General features: G+C 43.3%; 1 protein-coding gene across 1 annotated transcript; it reads left to right on the forward strand.

Moving 5' to 3' along the window:
- The first annotated feature begins 12,000 nt into the window (after positions 1–12,000).
- LOC149866823 (somatotropin) lies at positions 12,001–16,871 on the forward strand. The gene is made up of 4 exons (XM_090041177.1): positions 12,001–12,162; positions 12,633–12,749; positions 14,639–14,800; positions 16,671–16,871. Exons 1-4 carry the CDS (start codon positions 12,079–12,081, stop codon positions 16,869–16,871), a joined length of 564 nt encoding a protein of 187 aa, XP_089897303.1. The 5' UTR covers positions 12,001–12,078.
- The last annotated feature ends 1,388 nt before the right edge of the window (positions 16,872–18,259 follow it).

Here is an 18,259-nt window from a genome sequence, read left to right on the forward strand (position 1 = left end):
ACCCGCCTTCCCCAACCCTCATACCAGCCTGTTGAGTAGCCTTGAGGGCTTCAGGGGAAGCTGGGCGGTTTCCAGGAGCTGCCAGGCACTGCGTGGCTGATCTCATGTTGTGTGACTCACTGAACCATGGGTGTTTCTTTCCTGTTATTTCACAAAGCACAATTCACACCGGAAACAGAGAGCAACTGTCTGCACAGACTGTTTGTATGCAGCAAAACTGGGAGAAGGCAGGGTGGAATCCATTTTCCTGCCCCCTTCATCCTGGGCTAGCATGGAGCCAAAATAGTCCCTTCGAAGAGACCACTACTTCCATTCCTGTTCCTGATGCACTCCCCCAAGCAGACTTGAAAGGAGTAGGTGTCACAAAATTTTCCATAGTGATGCCAATTTCGTGTATTTCAGATTCATGTGAATTGGAAAACAAGCATGTTATGTTCTTAAGTAGCTTTTTGCCTTCTGGGTTTTGAGCCTATGTCCCCTTTTCAAGTTTCTCAACACCACGTGGAAGGATTAAAATGGAAACTGAGATTCTCATGTGATCCTGTGTCTCCGAGCTGAGGGTTAAAGAAGAATGCCAAATATCATGAGACCTAGGATAAAATCACAAGGGCTGGCTGGAAACCCTGTTGCTGCATCAGCTGCTGCTATGGTTGTAGGTGGATATGTTAGCAACCATCAATTTAAGTTACTTATTCTGGTTCTTCAGAAAAGTATGGATCCTTGCCCCGTTTTCTTTAAGAAGCTCTCAGACCTCCATTGTTTGTGGCAGATCTTTGACTCTGAGCAAGGAGGAGGCCCTCAAGCTACTGAAGTACCTTTTCATGTTCCAGTGCTTTTTCTTGTTCAACTGTTGCTGATCTACATGCTGCAAAATATTGCTACTCCTCAGGGAAATGTCAGCAGCCTGCCACAACAATGCAACCCATAAACTTTCCAGAGTGAGGATCCTGGCTTCACACACCACCAGAAAAGCAGCAGGAACAAACAGGTTATTGGGAACATTTGGGAGTTGCAGAGCAGCTGTAGTGGTGAAAACAGAGAAAGAGAGAGAGTCCTGAAAACTTTCCCAGTGCTCTACCAGTACTACATAGGTCTGGAGCAGGGGTGGGCAAAATGCGGCTCGCCAGCTGGATGCAGCCCACCAGGCTATTCTATCCTGCAGGGGCCCCCCCACAAAATTAAGAAAATTAATATTTATCTGCCACTGACTGCCTATCATGTGGCCCTCAATAGCTTGCCAAAACTCAGTAAGCAGCCCTCTGCCCAAAATAATTGCCTGCCCTGGTCTGGAGCATCCTTAACTTTGAGGGCTGGCTGGAAAGAACGGATAAGTCAGGCCAGACTAAACCCCGTTCTCACCAATCACCCTTTGGATCCAGGACCTGGACTCAGCAATCCATCCTCCTCTGAGGTAACAGCATTTACCTGAGGACAGTTACTGTAGTTCTATAACCCAAGTTTTAGCAAAAAGTCCTGAAATGCTCATGGACCTGGATTCAGACTCTACTGCCAAGGCACAAAGAAGGGATTTTTACAGTTGCGTATAAGATCATTTAACAGTTTTCCCTCTTAAAAAAAATCCTAGGAGATTTGTCATCATCCTATTTCTTAGTAGTTGAAAGTGACTGTTTTTCATCTGGTATTGAAGGTATTCAGCTATGGATTCATTAATGGCTGCTAATTTCAATGTTTGCCTGGAACATGCTATTACATACTCTACAGATTATAGTAGATGCAGTGGACTAGAAGGATTGATCCTTATGTTGAAGCCATTGTTGTAGATGTTTACACTGCATCCGTGACGCGTTGGCTCTGAAAGTTAGTTGCACCATTTGTACCATGTCTTGTATTCACGGACTTGTTTTCAGCATTGAGTATCAGTTCTGCATTAATTCAAAATTGATTTCAGTCTTCATAATAGTCCTTTATCTTTTCCCATCACTGATAATGTGAATATCTTCCACAGCAACAATCTCCACAAAACATCATGAGCATATGCGCACATGCATGCGATACAGTGCCTGGCACTAAAAAAATCATGCGGTGCTGCATTGCATGCATTTGTATAAACAGCAAAATGCACATTGGCACTGAGAAAATGCCAGTGGCTTGCTTTTGTACTAAAACACATCAAAGATGTTTTAGTTTCAAAGTGCACCACTGCCATTTTCCTAGCGCTGACATGCATTTCACTGTTTATACAAATGTATGTAATGTAGCTCTAGGCACATCAGTTCATGGGCTCTGCAGACTCAATTAATCGATTGCTCTGATGTGCTGGATTTCTGCCACGTCAGAGCACACAAAAGTACGTGTATAAATGCTCCATCAGATCTCCAGACCAGACCATCTTAGTTGTACCTTCCTGATCATAACACTCATGCTTGGCATATTTGCTGACTGAAGGACTTGAGTATTTGTGATTCCATCTTGCCATTTTATTTCCATTAATTTTCTCAGGTAAGTCAGATAGAAATGGTTTGACTTCTAGATATGTTGATTGCAAGTTGACGTCAATTTGTAAACTTTCAAGTTTGCCTGCAAAATTATCCCTCTTGTATTGGATAGATGTCCATGGTACCTGCCAAAGATTAAGTTAGCTTTAATGATTCTGCAAAAAGCTTTATGAGCAATGAAAACTTTGTATGTGAGAGGGCTACTCAGGAAGGTATATTCACCTACAGCTGCAATGCCATGTGCTCCACCGATGGTGGCTGGCGGTATTTAGGGCTTACCAGCAGCAAACCAATAGATAGCCTCTGTCTTTTTGGAAATTAATAAACCAAGACATAAGTATGCAACTGCAAGGATATCCATGATGACTTCCTAGAAATGGGTAACCAAGGTACAGTCTTTAGCAAAAGAAGTTCATAGGCAAGTTCTACAACTTGTCTGATACTCAAAGCTGAAAACAAGAAGGTGGAGCTACTCAACAGCTACTTTGCCTCAGTCCTCAGAAAAAAAATTAAGCTGCAGCCAGACACCTAATAAGGATTATCTGTCCAATGCAGACAGTATAAGGTGCTACAACTCAGGAGGAATAATCAAAAGCACAAATATAAAATGGGTAACGGCTGGGTGGATGGCAGCACTATGGAAAAGGACTTGGGAACCTTGGTAGACCACTAACTCAATATGAGCCTGCAGAAGAGGTGAATGTGTTTTGGGGGTGTATCAATAAAAGCATTAGGTGCAAGACATGGAACGTAATAGTGACTCTCTACTCAGCACTAGTTAGGCCTCCTTTGGAGTAGTGTGTGCAGTTCTGAGAAGTTAGAGACAGTCCAGAGGTGAGCAAGAAAGATTATAAAGGGCTTGGAAAGCAAGTTATATGAGGAAAGGCTGAAGCATCTAGGCATGTTCAGGTTGTGGAAAAGGTACTTAAGAGGGGACATGATAGCAGTCTTCAAATACTTGAAAGGCTGCCATAAAGAAGAGGAAAAACACCTTTTCTCTCCCTGCAGAAAAGAGGATGCAGACCAATGGCTTGAAGTTGCAGTAAAGTAAGTTTAGGTTGGCTATCCAGAAAAACTTCTTCACTGTTAGAATAGTGAGGCAGTAGGGTTACCAACTCTGACTGAAGCTATTCCGGGAGATCCCCCCCCCCCAGCATGATGTAATGTCATTAATTGTACTGTTCAACCTGTTCACAATATCAGTCTCCTGGATTGCTTTTAGTAGTCACCAGGAGATCGATACCAATTCTGTAGACTCTTGGCCAAGCCAGGAGGGTTGGCAACCCTATGAGGCAATGGAACATACCACCTGGGGAAGCTGCAGATCATCCATCACTGGAGGTGTTCAAGAAGAGGCTGGGCAGCCACTGGTCAGGGACGATCTAGGCATAGTTATGCCTATGTTCTACTGTGGGCATTTCCCTTGTTTCTGGACTTTGCTGGTTGCCCACGTTTCGCCCATACCCCCTCCTCCTCCGCCCCAACACTTTCTGCTACATGTGTAATGGCGTTTTTAAGCCTTCCTCAGGGTCACTGGGTGTTGGCTATAGCCAAGGCTGGAGATTTTAACAGAGCTGTGCCAATGCTCCTGATGGAACCAGAGCCAGAGGTTCCTGGCTGGAGGGTCTTGCCCCTCTGATCAGGGTCAGATTAATTGCCATATTTGGGATCAAGAAGGAATTTGACCCTGTGGTCAAATTGATACAGACTGTGGAGGATTATACCTTCATGGCCCTCTACCTGGGATCTGTTGAGCATATATTGGCAACATTTCTTAGAAGCAGAACTTTGGCTGCCCTGATTCCTGTGGCAGGTTGGGGTGTTAGGTCTGTGTTGTGTCAAGGTTGATAGCCTTATGCAGAGTTTAGATTATGGTTTGTATGGGGTGGTCTGGATAGGGATGATCCTGTCTCAGTCAGGGGCTTGGACTCGATGACCTTTGGAGGTCCCTTCCAGCCCTACTTCTCTATGATTCTATGAAATTGGTTTTGCTCATATTTGCTGGAGGTTAACTGCTCTCCATCAGTTCTGGATCTAATCAAAATAGCTGTAGTAAGGTTACAGAAAGCAACCAGCAGTACAACAGCAAATGAAGCACCAAATGGCGTGGAAGGCCCAGCTTTGTGGCCTAGAGAGAATTCCATCATCCATTTTGAAACTGTCTGACCCTTACAGTAAATTTGACTGAGCTGCAAATCTCAGAGAAAAGAAGCTGTAAGCCTCTATTCACCACGGCAAGTGTTTTTGCAAGATCCTCATTTATACAGTGAAAGTCTACTCTCTACATTTCTCTTGCATTTTCCATGCAGCAAAGATCATGCTGCTGGTTCCTCTTCTTCCTCTGAAACCACTTTAGCTATTACACAAACATTTCTCAGCTATGTGGCAAATAACATGGGTGAGCAAAATTCTCGCAGCAATCTTTCCAACCACCCCTAGAAGGGATATACCCCTAGGAAATTCTATACAGTTCAACTACATGGTAATGAAGTTATTTAGATTGCAAATTCAAGCCCCTTGGAAGTTAAGAACTGTTTATTTATAAATTTACAATTACATGCCACACATACATTTTTCTCTAGATTTTCTAATTCAATACAAAGAATGGATACCCAAAGTGGCAGAATTAAGTTTGCAGGGTCAACCCTTTCTCTAGCTCTCTTGATCCATCTTTCCTATCTTTTGGCTATTTTACTTTCCAAACCAAATAATATTCTTTTAACCTGAGGTGTGGGAATGCAATTACCATTTTTTTTTGTATTATGGTATTGCCTGGGGTGGGGGGGAGGCGTCATGACCTAGGGTCTCATTGCAATAGCCACTGTACAAAACACAACTTTGTTGTCCACATATTTCCAGGAGAGCCCATCTACTGGGGAGATAATCCTTAGCTGGGAGGTGTGCCTTCTGTTTTGCTCAGGTCTAACAAATATTGACATCTTTAAAAACAATCCGGAGTGGAAGAAGAAAAACACACCCAGATGTTACTGGCTCCTCAGTTACCAGATACCTGATAGCTGGAGGATCCAATGTTCTCCCTTCTCCAGGGACTGACATTTACTCGGTAACATTGATGTGCTGCCGGAACAGAGAGGGGCTTCTCGGAACACACCACACTCACCCTCCAAACAGTGTTTTTATTCATTAGATTACATCACACCCTTTCGTTCTGCTTCTGCGGTTCCCAAGGTCCTGTGGTCCACGGATGAGGAAATTTGTGGAGTATTCGGTCGCATATAGAAGTGCGGGGTGGCTTTTTCAGCATGGCTGGGAGAAAAGTCTGGGCAGACACCTACAAAGGGTCCCAGTTCATCAGCCAGAAGCTGGAGAGAGGGGGCACTGTTGAGGGCTTGTATAGGGTGGTGCCTGACATATTGATTTCTAAGCGCCTTTGAGCTCCCTGTCTCTCAAGCTTGCCTGACAATTCCAGACAAGAGTGGAAACAAATGTGAATTCTCATCGTTGCATATTCTGAGGTCTAGCTTAAAAGCTGCTTTGCCCATATCTGTTTCTTCTTCACTGACCCTGTGCTTAAACGCCAGGACATTTGACATTAGCATCGTGGTTGGATGACAAGTAACCATTTCTGAATTGGTCCTCTTTTCAGCTCACTGTGAGTGCGTCTACATGTTCATTAATGTACCTTAGATACCAGGCATTTAGTTTTGTACTTGCTTAATAAAGTACTGACTAAATGTTCAGTAACTAGAGTTACTGCTCAGTAGCACCAGCACATGGTTATTTTGTGATGCTTCCTGCTCATTAGCCTAGTAACACTGTGCAGTAGGCTATTAGCACGGTTTATAACCTCCACACTACTATGCAGTGTTATTAGGCTAATATGCAGTAAGTGTCTCATGTAGACGTGCCTGTAGAAATGAAAAGAAGCTCAGGAAAAATCCTTCTTTGTTGTGGTGCCAAAAACTGGATTTGTTATAGAGTATGTTGGGAATTGTTTCAGTGGAAGATGATTTTAGGAGACTCTCTGGCCTAATTTAACATCACTTCATGATTTCCCATTTGCTATGAAGCTCAGTGCAACTGAGCTGAATAAATCCAGGGCTTGACAATAGAATTGAGGTCTAACATGCTTGAGGACACCAGAGACCTCACAAAAAAGGTATGGATGTAGTTTTGCAGCACAGGGAAAGCAGACCCAGCAAAAGTGAAAGCTTGCAAAGTCATCTTACCCTCTCCCTGTTTGGAGCAGATCATTTTTTGTATTAAAATAATACACACATAAAAGTTTTACTTAGAAAACACCAAATCAAAACGTTTCAACTTTTCACTTTTTTCCCATTGAAATTTTTTGTCTGAATTTGAATGGAACTTATGAATTTTGGGTTGGTTCAAAACTGAATCTTTTTGGGAACAAGCCATATCTCCAGAAACAAATTTACCTAACTCTATTTCCCATAATAAAGTAATGAAAAAATATCCATTTGCCTCATATCAGAAGTCTCCTAAATTGACTAACCATTTCTGTCAGGTCACTGCAGGGTTCTTCAGAATCTGCCCAGTTCAGCTAGGAGTAGGGGTACATTTTTATCTGTCATCAAGATAAATAATTTGGAGGATAAGCTGCTTAGTGGTTGTTCTGATCAGAGATGGGCCTTCCTGTTATGATAAGACCCCTATTGGCAAAAAAAAGACCACCAACACAATAAATATGGCAGATCATTCAGTGCTAAATTTATCCCTATGCAAACATCCTCAATAACCTTTACATTTATGTATAAATGATTCTGATTAGTAACACCATTGCGCATACATGTGCATTTATGCATCAAGCAAATACAGAGGGGCTGTCATGATCATGAAAACATGTATGAATTTTACATGGACCCCCTAGTATATAAGAATAGTTCAAGCATTACCTTTACCAGCTTACATGGAAATAGGGAACATCCATCTCCAAAGAGAACCTGAGCAACTCACCAAACAGAAATGGCTTCAGGTACTTTATATTTGAATTTGAAAGTAAGGCAAATGTCATAGCAGGCTGGGACTGATGAGACACGGGGCAGAGAGAGGACAGTATTGTTATGTGCCATGTAAAATCAGTGTCTAGGTGTATATATTGAAAAGTGACATATTTAAAACTAATCAAAGGGAATATATTTTCCCACAAGGATTATTTAGACTATGGAACTGGCATAGGCAGTTGCAGAAGCCAAGAATTTAGTAAGATGTAAGAAGGCACTGGACATAGATTAACATAACAAGAGTATTTAGAGTTATAATTCTTATCACTGAGCAAAAATTTGGCCAGAGATATTAAACCTCATTCTTCAGGGCTTAAGCCAGTCTCTGTTACAGAACATGATGGGACTTAAAGTAAAGAAGATTATCCCACATTGGCCTGATCTGGGCTACTTAATGTTCCTCCGATGAAAGGTGTTTTGTTGGTGAATATCTTCTGTTCTGGGTTGTGACATTTGGTGGACACTATGGCTTGGTACTGTATATACATGGCTGGCATTAGCCATGCCTTTGGGCTGGGCAAACACTGACAACTTGGCAACCCCTAGCCTTCCTCTGCCTCATCTCTGTCTTGCTAACCTTCATATTTTTCTCCGGTCTTTCACACTTTGTCAAGGTCTTCAGATGAAGGTCCTTCAGGCTGAGAAGAATTCATATCTATTTAGCAGTTTTTCTATCTATTTATCTATCTATTCATATCTATTTAGCATGCTACTGGCAAAATGAGAAATAGTTCTACAGCTGTTTATCTTCAGTAGTTTCTCCCAAGGTATCAGAACTTGCCTATAACATCATTTTGATTTATGTTTTGGGTTTTTTTCACTCTATATCAATTCTCAGCTGATTTTAGTGGCAACCCTAGAACTCAGAGATAGAAACAAAGCCTTGTGCAACCTGGAAAAGTGTCATCCCAGGTTAAAGGAAATCATAGACAGGTTTATAAGCACTGACCTCTGGTTATGCAGATGAAAACTAAGGCACACACAATGCTTCCTGAAAATGTAATCCCACAGTTGTGGAAACAATCAGTGACTTGATATCTAAGCAATGCAGATTGCAGGATAAATAAATAATAAATCCAGAGGTGCAAAATTGGGCCCCAAAATATTTGTACCTGAAGAGATGGCAGCTGGATGAAGGCCAGCCTATAACTGTGAACTCCCATCTCAAAACTCAGCTAATGAGACCCTTGCTTGCTGCAGTCTAGCTCAGACTAAGATTGGTAAAAGGGAAATGATCACTGGAACGGCAGATTTGTGAAACATAGCTATTATCTCACTTATTCAGGTATGGAAAATTTGTTATTTCTGAATGTCAATGATACAAGATTGTCAGTGGTTTCACCTGATTTTTTTATATCCACACCTCAGTTTTTAATCCCTCTCCCTGAAGGCAAAGAAACCATTTGAGATTCATTATATAGGGCTGCTTGTATTAAGAAAAAATATTCTTCTACTAGACCAGTAGTTCTCAACTTTGGTTCCTTGGGACATGCCAGCTTAGCTTTTACTTTATCTTTTTTTTTAACTTTAGAAGAAGATTAATTCTTCTGTTGCAAACAACTCAGACCACAACATGTCAGAATGTTTATGACACTAGGGATTCCTAATTGAATTTTCTGGGTTTGTCTTGTGAATCATGTGGAGATGTTTGGACAACCAACAGTGATCATTCTGAATGTCACCCTTAAAAGGATCTCAGGGCCCCCTCGTGTGCTACACCCTGGTTGAGAATTACTCCCATAAACCCATGGTAACTGACACAAGTTAAGCCCTAACAAAGATCAGGTTTCCAGTAGTTTTCATGTATGTTAGGTTAAATAAATACTAACAAGTGCCTATACTAACCTTGCCTTGTCTTCACTAGGATTTTTCCTTGTACCAGTTACCATTAGCTGTATTCTCCCTTTGTGTTAGCTGTTTTCTAGTTGATGAGCACCCTAAAGGAGAAAATACTAGACATAGTGGGAGGACAGGTAGTTAAATCCACTAGGTTACATTGGACTCTCTTCAACCAAGAACTGCTCCTACTGGCAGGAGTACATGAGACTCAAAGGGCATCTCTGGCTTTGGTGGGAAAGGGACAAATAAGAGATTGCCATTAGGTTTTGTGAAATTAGTGAATAAGAAACATTCAGCGAAACAAAAATATCAAGAAAGATAGTGTAGTCAATGGGGTGACAGTTAAGCTAAGGTTATACAGTCTATATGATTTGCCAGGATAGAGAAATACTCCAGGAGAAGCAGTACAAATTATGCTTGGACTGAAAAATAGTTCTAAACACTGGTCTGGAACGATGACCAGAAAGAAATAAAATAGAGCTATAAACCCCAACACCACCTGCTGGCAAATGCACCTCCCCCTGCACCTAACAATTTCAGTATCCCTCACCTCCCTGCAGCACCTAGCATTGAAACCCTTAGCACCCCATACCCCCTCCCTGCACCCACAGCTCCCATCATCACTCTCTGGTATCACCCATCTTCCACTCTGCACACAGTACCCAAAATCCACATCACAAACCATCTCTACTTTGCATCTATAACCCCGGCACCATAAGTGCTGTCATAACCACTTATTCACACCCAGGCCCTTTCACTAGTATCACTTCCCCTTTTCTGCCATGGCCCACAAAATGCCAGTCCTACCAGTAGTGTAACTGAGGATGTCCAGCTGGGATCAAAGCCCCATATACTATCTTTGAGGGGAAGGTACAAAAATAGCCACTGCCAATAGCACAGCAGCCAGTGTTGCTCCATGTGCTGAAGTTGCCCAGGGCATGATGCTGCTCTGTTACTCCTTTGGGTCTTACACATTATTTTTGCTTGCATTGGGCAGTCAGAGGTGGGGAAGAGATCAATTTTATTTCTGCACCTACAGGGAAGAAGAGGTAAGTATTTACTTGGCTGTATGTGTGGGAATATATCTCCACTGGACCCTGTGAGTATATTGTGATTCCTGATCAGAGAATTCAGTACACATCCAAACTGCTGCTTCCACCTATTATAATTATAGAGAAGTTTATATGTTTTAAAGCATTGCATGAATATAAACCAAACCGCACGGACCCTTTTGGAAGCTGGGTAAGCATCTTCATTCTGTTTTCTATCTTGTGGATGGAGACCGGAGCACAGAGGTGAAGATCAATATTTTCAAATCTCCTTGTCTTAAGTTAGTTTCTGTAAATCCACATTCAGGCACCTAAAGAAGTAGCATGGATTTCAGAGATGTTGAGTGTGTCCATTGATATCAGTGGGAGCTGTATGCATTCACTATCTCTAAAGTGCTTTGCATTTGGCTTCTACCTGTCAAAATGTTAATGTTCATCTCCCAAAATTTCAATTTTCCATCTGTAAGTTAGGGACAATGATGCTGTGTGCCCTTTGAAGACAGCCTGGTGATTTCTGGAGAAAAAAGAGGGCACTTCAGGTCAGCAACTGTAGAAAAGAATGTGCACAGCAGTCAGAACAAGTCAGAGAAAGAGAGCAGAGGTAGAATATACATGTGAGAATCTTAAGAAGGTATGGAACCGGCAAGATCTGTCCTTTGGCCCTTTACCTGCATGTTGCTTGTCATATTATTTATCTCTTGGTAAGTACAATGATTGTGCAGACTAGAGCTCAGAAAAGAGCTATGGGGGTGATTCTAGGTCTGAAAATCCTTCCCGTTGCAGGTAGATGAAAGAAGCTCAATTTGTTTAGTTTATCTGAGAAGCAGTTAGGAGGTGACAGGATCACTATTTATTAATACCAACTTAAGGTTCAGATTTTTTGATAGCAGTTGACTTTTTAATCTAGCCTTCAAAAGTAGAACATGATCCAAGGTTGGAAGCTGAAGCCAGACAAATTCAAGCTGGTGGATAATTTAATTAGCCAATGAAATAATTCGCTTAGGGAGTGGGTCAGCTCTCCCTCCTGTTAGTCTTTATGTTAAGACTGAATGTTTTTCTTTAAGAAATGTCTTCTCTAGCTCCATCAGTTCTGGGCTTGATGCAGGAACCCTGAGTGAAATAGTCTGGCCTGGACTTGGCAAGAGTCAGATCAGATGTTCATAATGGTCTTTTTCTGGTCTTAAAATCCAGGGTGCCTGTAGATGTGCCAGGAGGCTGCTGTAACATTGGAGCAGACTTAATTAAACTGACTGCTGAAGCATGCTAATTAGCACACTCCAACCAGCCTCTGTGTCTTGTGTATCAGCATCCCTGTGTTTGAAAATGGTGGCAGGGGTGCTTTAACTAAAGCTCATTCAATGAGCTTTAGATAAAGCACCCCACCACTATTTTGAAGCACGAGGACACTGATACATAGGATGTTCTAGGTGCTTTAATTAGAGCAGCTCTCTAATGAAAGCAACCCTTCCCCCGCCCCCTGAGCATGTTAAAATACCCCGAGGAATCAGTCATTAGCTGCCCATAGGCTACTTCTCTAGCAGAATGTGGTCCAAGGTCTTCTAATGGAAAGATGGAGGAGGATGGAAAGGGATTTACTGTAGCTTTTTGGTCCCTGAGAACAATTAGGCCACAGCCTGAGGGTTACTGATGCCACCTCCCTTTTTTGCAGGGTCATGGTTTTCTCCTCTCTTCTTTGTTGCAATCATCTTGGGGCTGCAGTGGCCTAAACAGGCAGCAACCTTCCCTGCCATGCCCCTCTCCAATTTGTTTGCAAATGCTGTCCTGAGAGCCCAGCACCTTCACCTCCTGGCTGCAGAGACCTACAAAGAGTTTGTAAGTAGCACAAATATTTGTGTTATGCCTTAGGCCCTAGCTCAGGCTTAGCCAGAGGAAGATCTTTAGCTTTGGTAACAAAGTGAGCCGCAAATGCTCTGCTTATCAAAGGCTATGCTGTATTTCCCACCTGCCAGCCATTTTATTTTATTTTGCTACCTACTTAATAGTGAAAACTAGCCAGTATTCCACTATAAGACAGCTCAGTCATCTTGGCCACCTAAATGTAATCCTTTTCCTCCCTGCTCAAGGCCTTGGAAAACCATTAACTGATGTACTTTTTGTAATATGTCATCCTCTTCACCCTGAGACAAGTTCACCAAAATGCCCCAAGGAGGAGGAAGACCCATTCCCCTTTTGTGTTGGCAGTTTTTCAGGGACTTAGGCAGGCTGGAATAGGAATGTGTTTAGCCCCTAGAAACAGTGCTCTGGAAACAGCAGTTCTCCGTGTGTTTGGCATATTTTTCCAGGAACGTTCCTATATTCCGGAGGAGCAGAGGCATTCCAACAAAAATTCCCAGTCGGCATTTTGTTATTCAGAAACCATCCCTGCTCCCACAGGAAAAGACGATGCCCAGCAGAAATCAGTAAGTTATCGCAAGGCAGCAAGAAGAGCTGCTTCTGATGCTTCTCTTATATCATGTAGGTTTATCATGTCCAGTGATTGTTAAAGTAGATCCTTGAGGCATACATTGTATCACCTTATGGGCTCTAAGCAGTTTGGTACCTGAAGGGGAGACATCTGGAGGAACAAGCTGAACCACTGAAGGAAGTCTTCAAAGGCACTCTCCACTGAAGACCATGCTAATTGCAATGCTGTGCCTCATGTTAAGGGGGAGGGTTCTGACTTTCTCATGGATCATCAAACCAAGATATACAGACCAAGATGTCCCCTTGTGCTCATTTTTTGTCCTGTGGACTTTTCAGAGCATGAGTTATATCAGGTGTCCTCCCAGAAGAGTAATCATAGCATCATAGAAAAATAGGGTTGGAAGGGACCTTTAGAGGTCACCTAGTCCAGCCCCCTGCCAGAGGAGGCTCATCCCTATCCAAACAACCTCATACAAATCCTAGCCTAACCTATTACTAAGGGTGGTGTTACAGGCTACCTTTAAGCATTGTAAAGGCATTTGAAATGGGAGCATCTACACATTAAAGGGTATTAAACTGTGCTAAGTATCCTCTAAGCATCTTAAAGTTATGCCGTGGCAGGCAACAGTTATCTTTGAACCATTGTACCTAGCTTGAGCTAGGGCATTGTTAGTCTACACCAGGGGTTTTCAAACTTTTTTAATAAGTGTACCCCCCGTCGCCAGATGTGGAGTGGCAGCAGCGCAGGGTGATGGGTGGTGGTGGTCGTGTGCAAGCTTCTTCCCCTCACCCCCTTCCAACCAGATGGGAGGCACCTTTGTGGCTAGCAGAGGAGTGCCACTGCCCTTCCCTTCTCCTCCCCCTGGCCCTGCTCCTGGGAGGTGGTGGCATGGGGTGGTGACCTTCCCAAGTACACCCAGGGTACCCTTGATTGGCAACTCCTGGTCTACTCCATGGAGATAAAGCAACCTATCTGCAGTCATCTTGCATCCCAGGATGCACAGTTACCAGCCCCTCTACCCCGACAGACTTTCCACCCCCCCAAGCAATGCTGCCCGGCAGGTGGTACTGGCCTAAAATAAGACCCGCATCTGCCCCCACTGGGTATGACCCCAGCCCATGACCCCAGCGCCATGCTGCTGGTTCCAAGGATCCTAGGAGACCCAACTCAGGCCCTTGGGCTAGGGGCCAAGTAGACAGTCCCCCCCGAGAGGGCTAAGTCTTTATCCCACATCCAGCCAGCTCTCTCTCAGCCAGGAGAATTTGATGGGGAAGCACAGCTCCCCTCACCAGCTTTCCACACTTCTGGGGGTAGAGGGGAAAGGGCTACCTAGTATGGAGCATGGTGAGAGCATGGAGTATGGAGAGGCATACTTATTCAGGGTCCATGCTGTTGCCACAGTTAACCCCCCAGTGATTGTGCACTAAGAGTGGAGCCTTCAGGCAGGGAAACCATGAGGCCCAACAAGGCATGCTTTCCCAGGCTTCATGCTCTCACTGTGCTTGGGTCTCTGCTCCCAAAGGAGGGATAGAGTCCTGACTCCTGGCCATGCCTCTGCTTGCCATGCCCCCTAGCAGCAAGTCAGAGTTGTTCAGGCATTAAGCCTTACCCTGTGATAGCTCCGAAACCGTTTGAACTTTAACAGCACCTAATGTTCCACACATTTAAAGTAGTTTAAAGGTAGCCTGTAACAGCACCCTTAAACTACAGTCAACACACCCAATACAACACACCCAAACCTGTCATAGGTCAAGCAGGGGGACAACAGCAGGTAGTATCCTGCTGCTGCAAGGGTTGTTAAAATGTGCTGGAGATAAGTTTTTCCTGATATCTAATCTAAACCTATCCTGATTGATGACCCCGATTCTTTGTTTTTCATTTCAGGACATGGAGCTTCTCCGATTTTCTCTGGTCCTCATCCAGTCCTGGTTAAACCCAGTACAATTCCTTAGCAGGGTGTTCACCAACAGCCTTGTTTTTGGCACCTCAGACAGAGTCTATGAGAAACTGAGGGATTTAGAAGAAGGTATTCAGGCTTTGATGAGGGTGAGTTGCAGCATGTAACACGGGTACAGAACAACATGGCTTTCTTGGATACCCGGAGACAAAGCTTTTATTGGGGTCATTCTCAGATGGTGGAATTTCCTTCCACAGGAACTAGGAGCCATCAAAACCTTACACACTCTCTCTACAAGTGCAAGGCATGCATTTTTTACCTCTAGCATGAACCAATAAGAATTGGTGTGTGAATTATACATTATTATTTTAAAAATACCACAATAAAACACCACTGCACACACTTATACACTTGGGTGAAGAATGAAAGAATAAATATGTAATAGACGTTAGTTCTATTGCTTAATGCATTATGGGAAGGCATTCTGATACTTTGCTGATGAGAAAAGTACAAGGCATGATATGGAACAAGAAGTTTTATTTGGTGTTTCAGTTGGTGCATAAGGCTTTCCAAGGGGAAGCACCAGGAGTCTTGTAGCCTGGAGAGATTTTTGCTCAAAATCCAGAATGTTTGATCATTAGTTAAAGCTTTCTCTATTAGAAGTGCAAAGTTTTTTTTTAGCAGAGTAGAGATTATTTCACCAGTTCCATAATTGCCTTAATCCAGTATTTTGACCAGCTCTGTTCCTGAAATCCATTGCTAGTCCCCATCCCATTTTATGTGCAACATAGGCACATTTGACCTCTTACCATTGTCTCTCACCCCAGTGCTCCATTCAGCTCCATTCTTGCAGACAATAGTTTACTGTTTATGAGTATATACATAGATCAGTGTCCCAAGATAATGCAAAAAGTCAAAGATCTGCCAGAGCCTTGCTGTCTCTCAGTCAGTCATAATTAAGACAAGTCAGTTTGCATAGCTAAGGGCACACAAGGGAGTGATGAGGGAGCTAGCATCATGTCAGCTGTCTTTCATTCCCTATCCTAAATTACTAGATGCCTGTTTACAACTAGTTTGGCTAGAGACTTTAGCTCTAGTCTGGAGCAGGGCTCAAAGTCATGCCTCTGGAATCATAGCAAGATGATGTGCTTAAATCACTGTACCACCATATTTTCACACATATAACTTGCTGAACTTGCATTTATAAATGTATGTGTCTGTATTCTAAAATGCATCCAACATCAGGAAGGTGGCAAAGACCTTATTAAATGCTACATAGGAGAAGGGTCCTGGCATATTTTTTGCTGTAACATGGGGTCACAGTCTAGAAAGGGTTGGGAACCACTGATTTTAAACATATGTGCTTGCAGCTTAAAAAAAGCAAACAAGGTGAGGCAATGGAAAAGAGCAGGAATAGAGGGAGCAGTAAGTAAGGATCTACGGGGAATCCAGAAATAGATGTTCCCATCCTGTGCACAGTGAGTAAAATTCATATGAAGCCACTTATATAAAAGGCTCTGAGCCTCCTGGATAGGGTGGAATATGCATACATAAATTAGATGTATATACCACCTCTCTATAGCCCATCTACTCCCAGGATCATCTGCTGTTCTATCCCCCACCTCCCATTCCCACCTGATCTCCTCTGCCCCAGTCACCTTAAACCCCAGCTCACCCCAGAACTACCTGCTACCCTCTGCTTCTCTCCCTTACCTGCCTATCTTGTTCTTATACCTGATGAGCCAGCCTGGATTTGATAGCAGCTCCTCTCACCAGCCAGTGGAAACTCCCAAGGGCACCCACACAGATTTGCTAAACCCACTCCTTCTCTGTCTGAATGCTGCCTGTGGTTTTCTCTCTCTGTGAAAGCCCTTCTTTGGGAGTGCAGGGGCTGGGCAATGGGTTTCACTCACTTGTGCTTCTGCCTTGGCAATCATTTCCATGGTCCCAGGCCTGAAGGGTTTTGATATGCCTTCCCCAGAGCCATTTCCTCTCATTTAGGCTAGCATGTCTTTGCAGGAGTTGGAAGATGGAAGCCATCGAGGTCCTCAAATCCTCAAACCCACATATGAGAAATTTGACATAAATCTCCGAAATGAAGATGCCTTGTTAAAAAACTACGGTCTCTTGTCCTGCTTCAAGAAAGACCTTCACAAGGTGGAAACCTACCTGAAAGTGATAAAGTGTCGACGCTTTGGTGAGAGCAACTGCAGTATTTAATAGAAGAAATTATTTCTTCTTTTAGTCCTGTACACAAATGCATGGTGAGTTTAGCATGCTTATGCCTCTGTCATGCCTTCATTCAGAAAAAAAACAGAGGATCATGATTTTGTGAGCAAAGTTGTCTTTCATAGCTGTAGTGTCCAGGGGGACTGCATAATAATGTTCCCCAGTCTTTGTAAAAAAAAAAAAAAAAAAATATTTTTGCCTACAGAGAATAAACAAGCTACAAACCCAACATTGTCCTTGGTGTTTTCACTGTTAAATAAACTCACTTACTGTGATGCCTTGTAGAGAAGTCAGCTAATTAAACATATTCTACCAGATCTCCGTGAAACCACTACTCCAAGGCGCTAGTCACCCCACTGCAAACAACAATGCTCGTGTTTCCAGTTGATGTAGGGGCTGTTGATGTAGAAAGACTTCACTGGGGAGAAGTATTCTAGACAGATAAATTATTCACCAAAAACACAGTTTCAGAGTGCTAGAAACTAGTTGTTGAGTCCACAAATATTTGGGCCATTTTTTAAAAGCCTGGGCATTTTGTTTTGAATATTATTTTAAATGAGACATTTTGCTTTTTCGTTTCAAAAGGCCTCTAGTTTAGAACTTTGCTTAAAACTGATTTGAAAAAAAAGTTGGGGAAAAAGACAAGAGAAGGAGACAAACCACTTTCTTTCAGGTTGACTGAAGCATTTCACTAGTTCTCAAACAAAGTCATTTTTGGCAAACCAAAAAACAACCCCCCAAAGTCATTCTGAGTCCTGAGTCAGTCTGAAGTGTGTGTGTATGTGTGTGTGGTGGGGGGTACACATTTTTCAGGTCAGTCATAACTAAAAAATCCCTCATTTGCACACTGCAACTCATAGCCATGACTTGACAAGCCAGGCAGATGGCTGGGGAGGTGAGAGTGTCTCTCTAATGGCATGGAACAAGCCAGGATGAGAGAGGAGGGAGCAGACCAGGGCCTGAGGGTTACAACACTGGTTCTCAACCTCTTTTTGTACCAGGACCCATTTGATGACCACTCTGGACCCGCCGCCCACCACCTCCAGCATGTGGGGCATGTGTGTGTGGTGGGGGGCAAGCAGTCCCTTGCAGGCTGGATCTCTGCCAGTCTACAAGGGAAAAGCCATGGTTTCCCATGTTTTTCTTTAAAGGAGAATCCATTTTTAAAGTTTATTGATCCATTTTTAAAGTTTGTTTGTGACCCTTTCATATATTCTTGCAGTGCCATAGCAAAGGAGTGGCAAGCAGGGCAATCACCCTGGGCGCCAAAGCGAAGGGATGCCAACAGGCGCTGCCCAGCCAGGGCAGGGCACGAGACAGAGCTGCAAGGGGCTTGTTTGGGGGGCGTGGGGACAGGGGGAGAGCAGCTTCCGCAGCTG

This window comes from Crocodylus siamensis, chromosome 4, assembly GCF_052110815.1.
Source record: "Crocodylus siamensis isolate JL-2025a chromosome 4, ASM5211081v1, whole genome shotgun sequence".
In the NCBI taxonomy this organism is placed as follows: domain Eukaryota; kingdom Metazoa; phylum Chordata; order Crocodylia; family Crocodylidae; genus Crocodylus; species Crocodylus siamensis.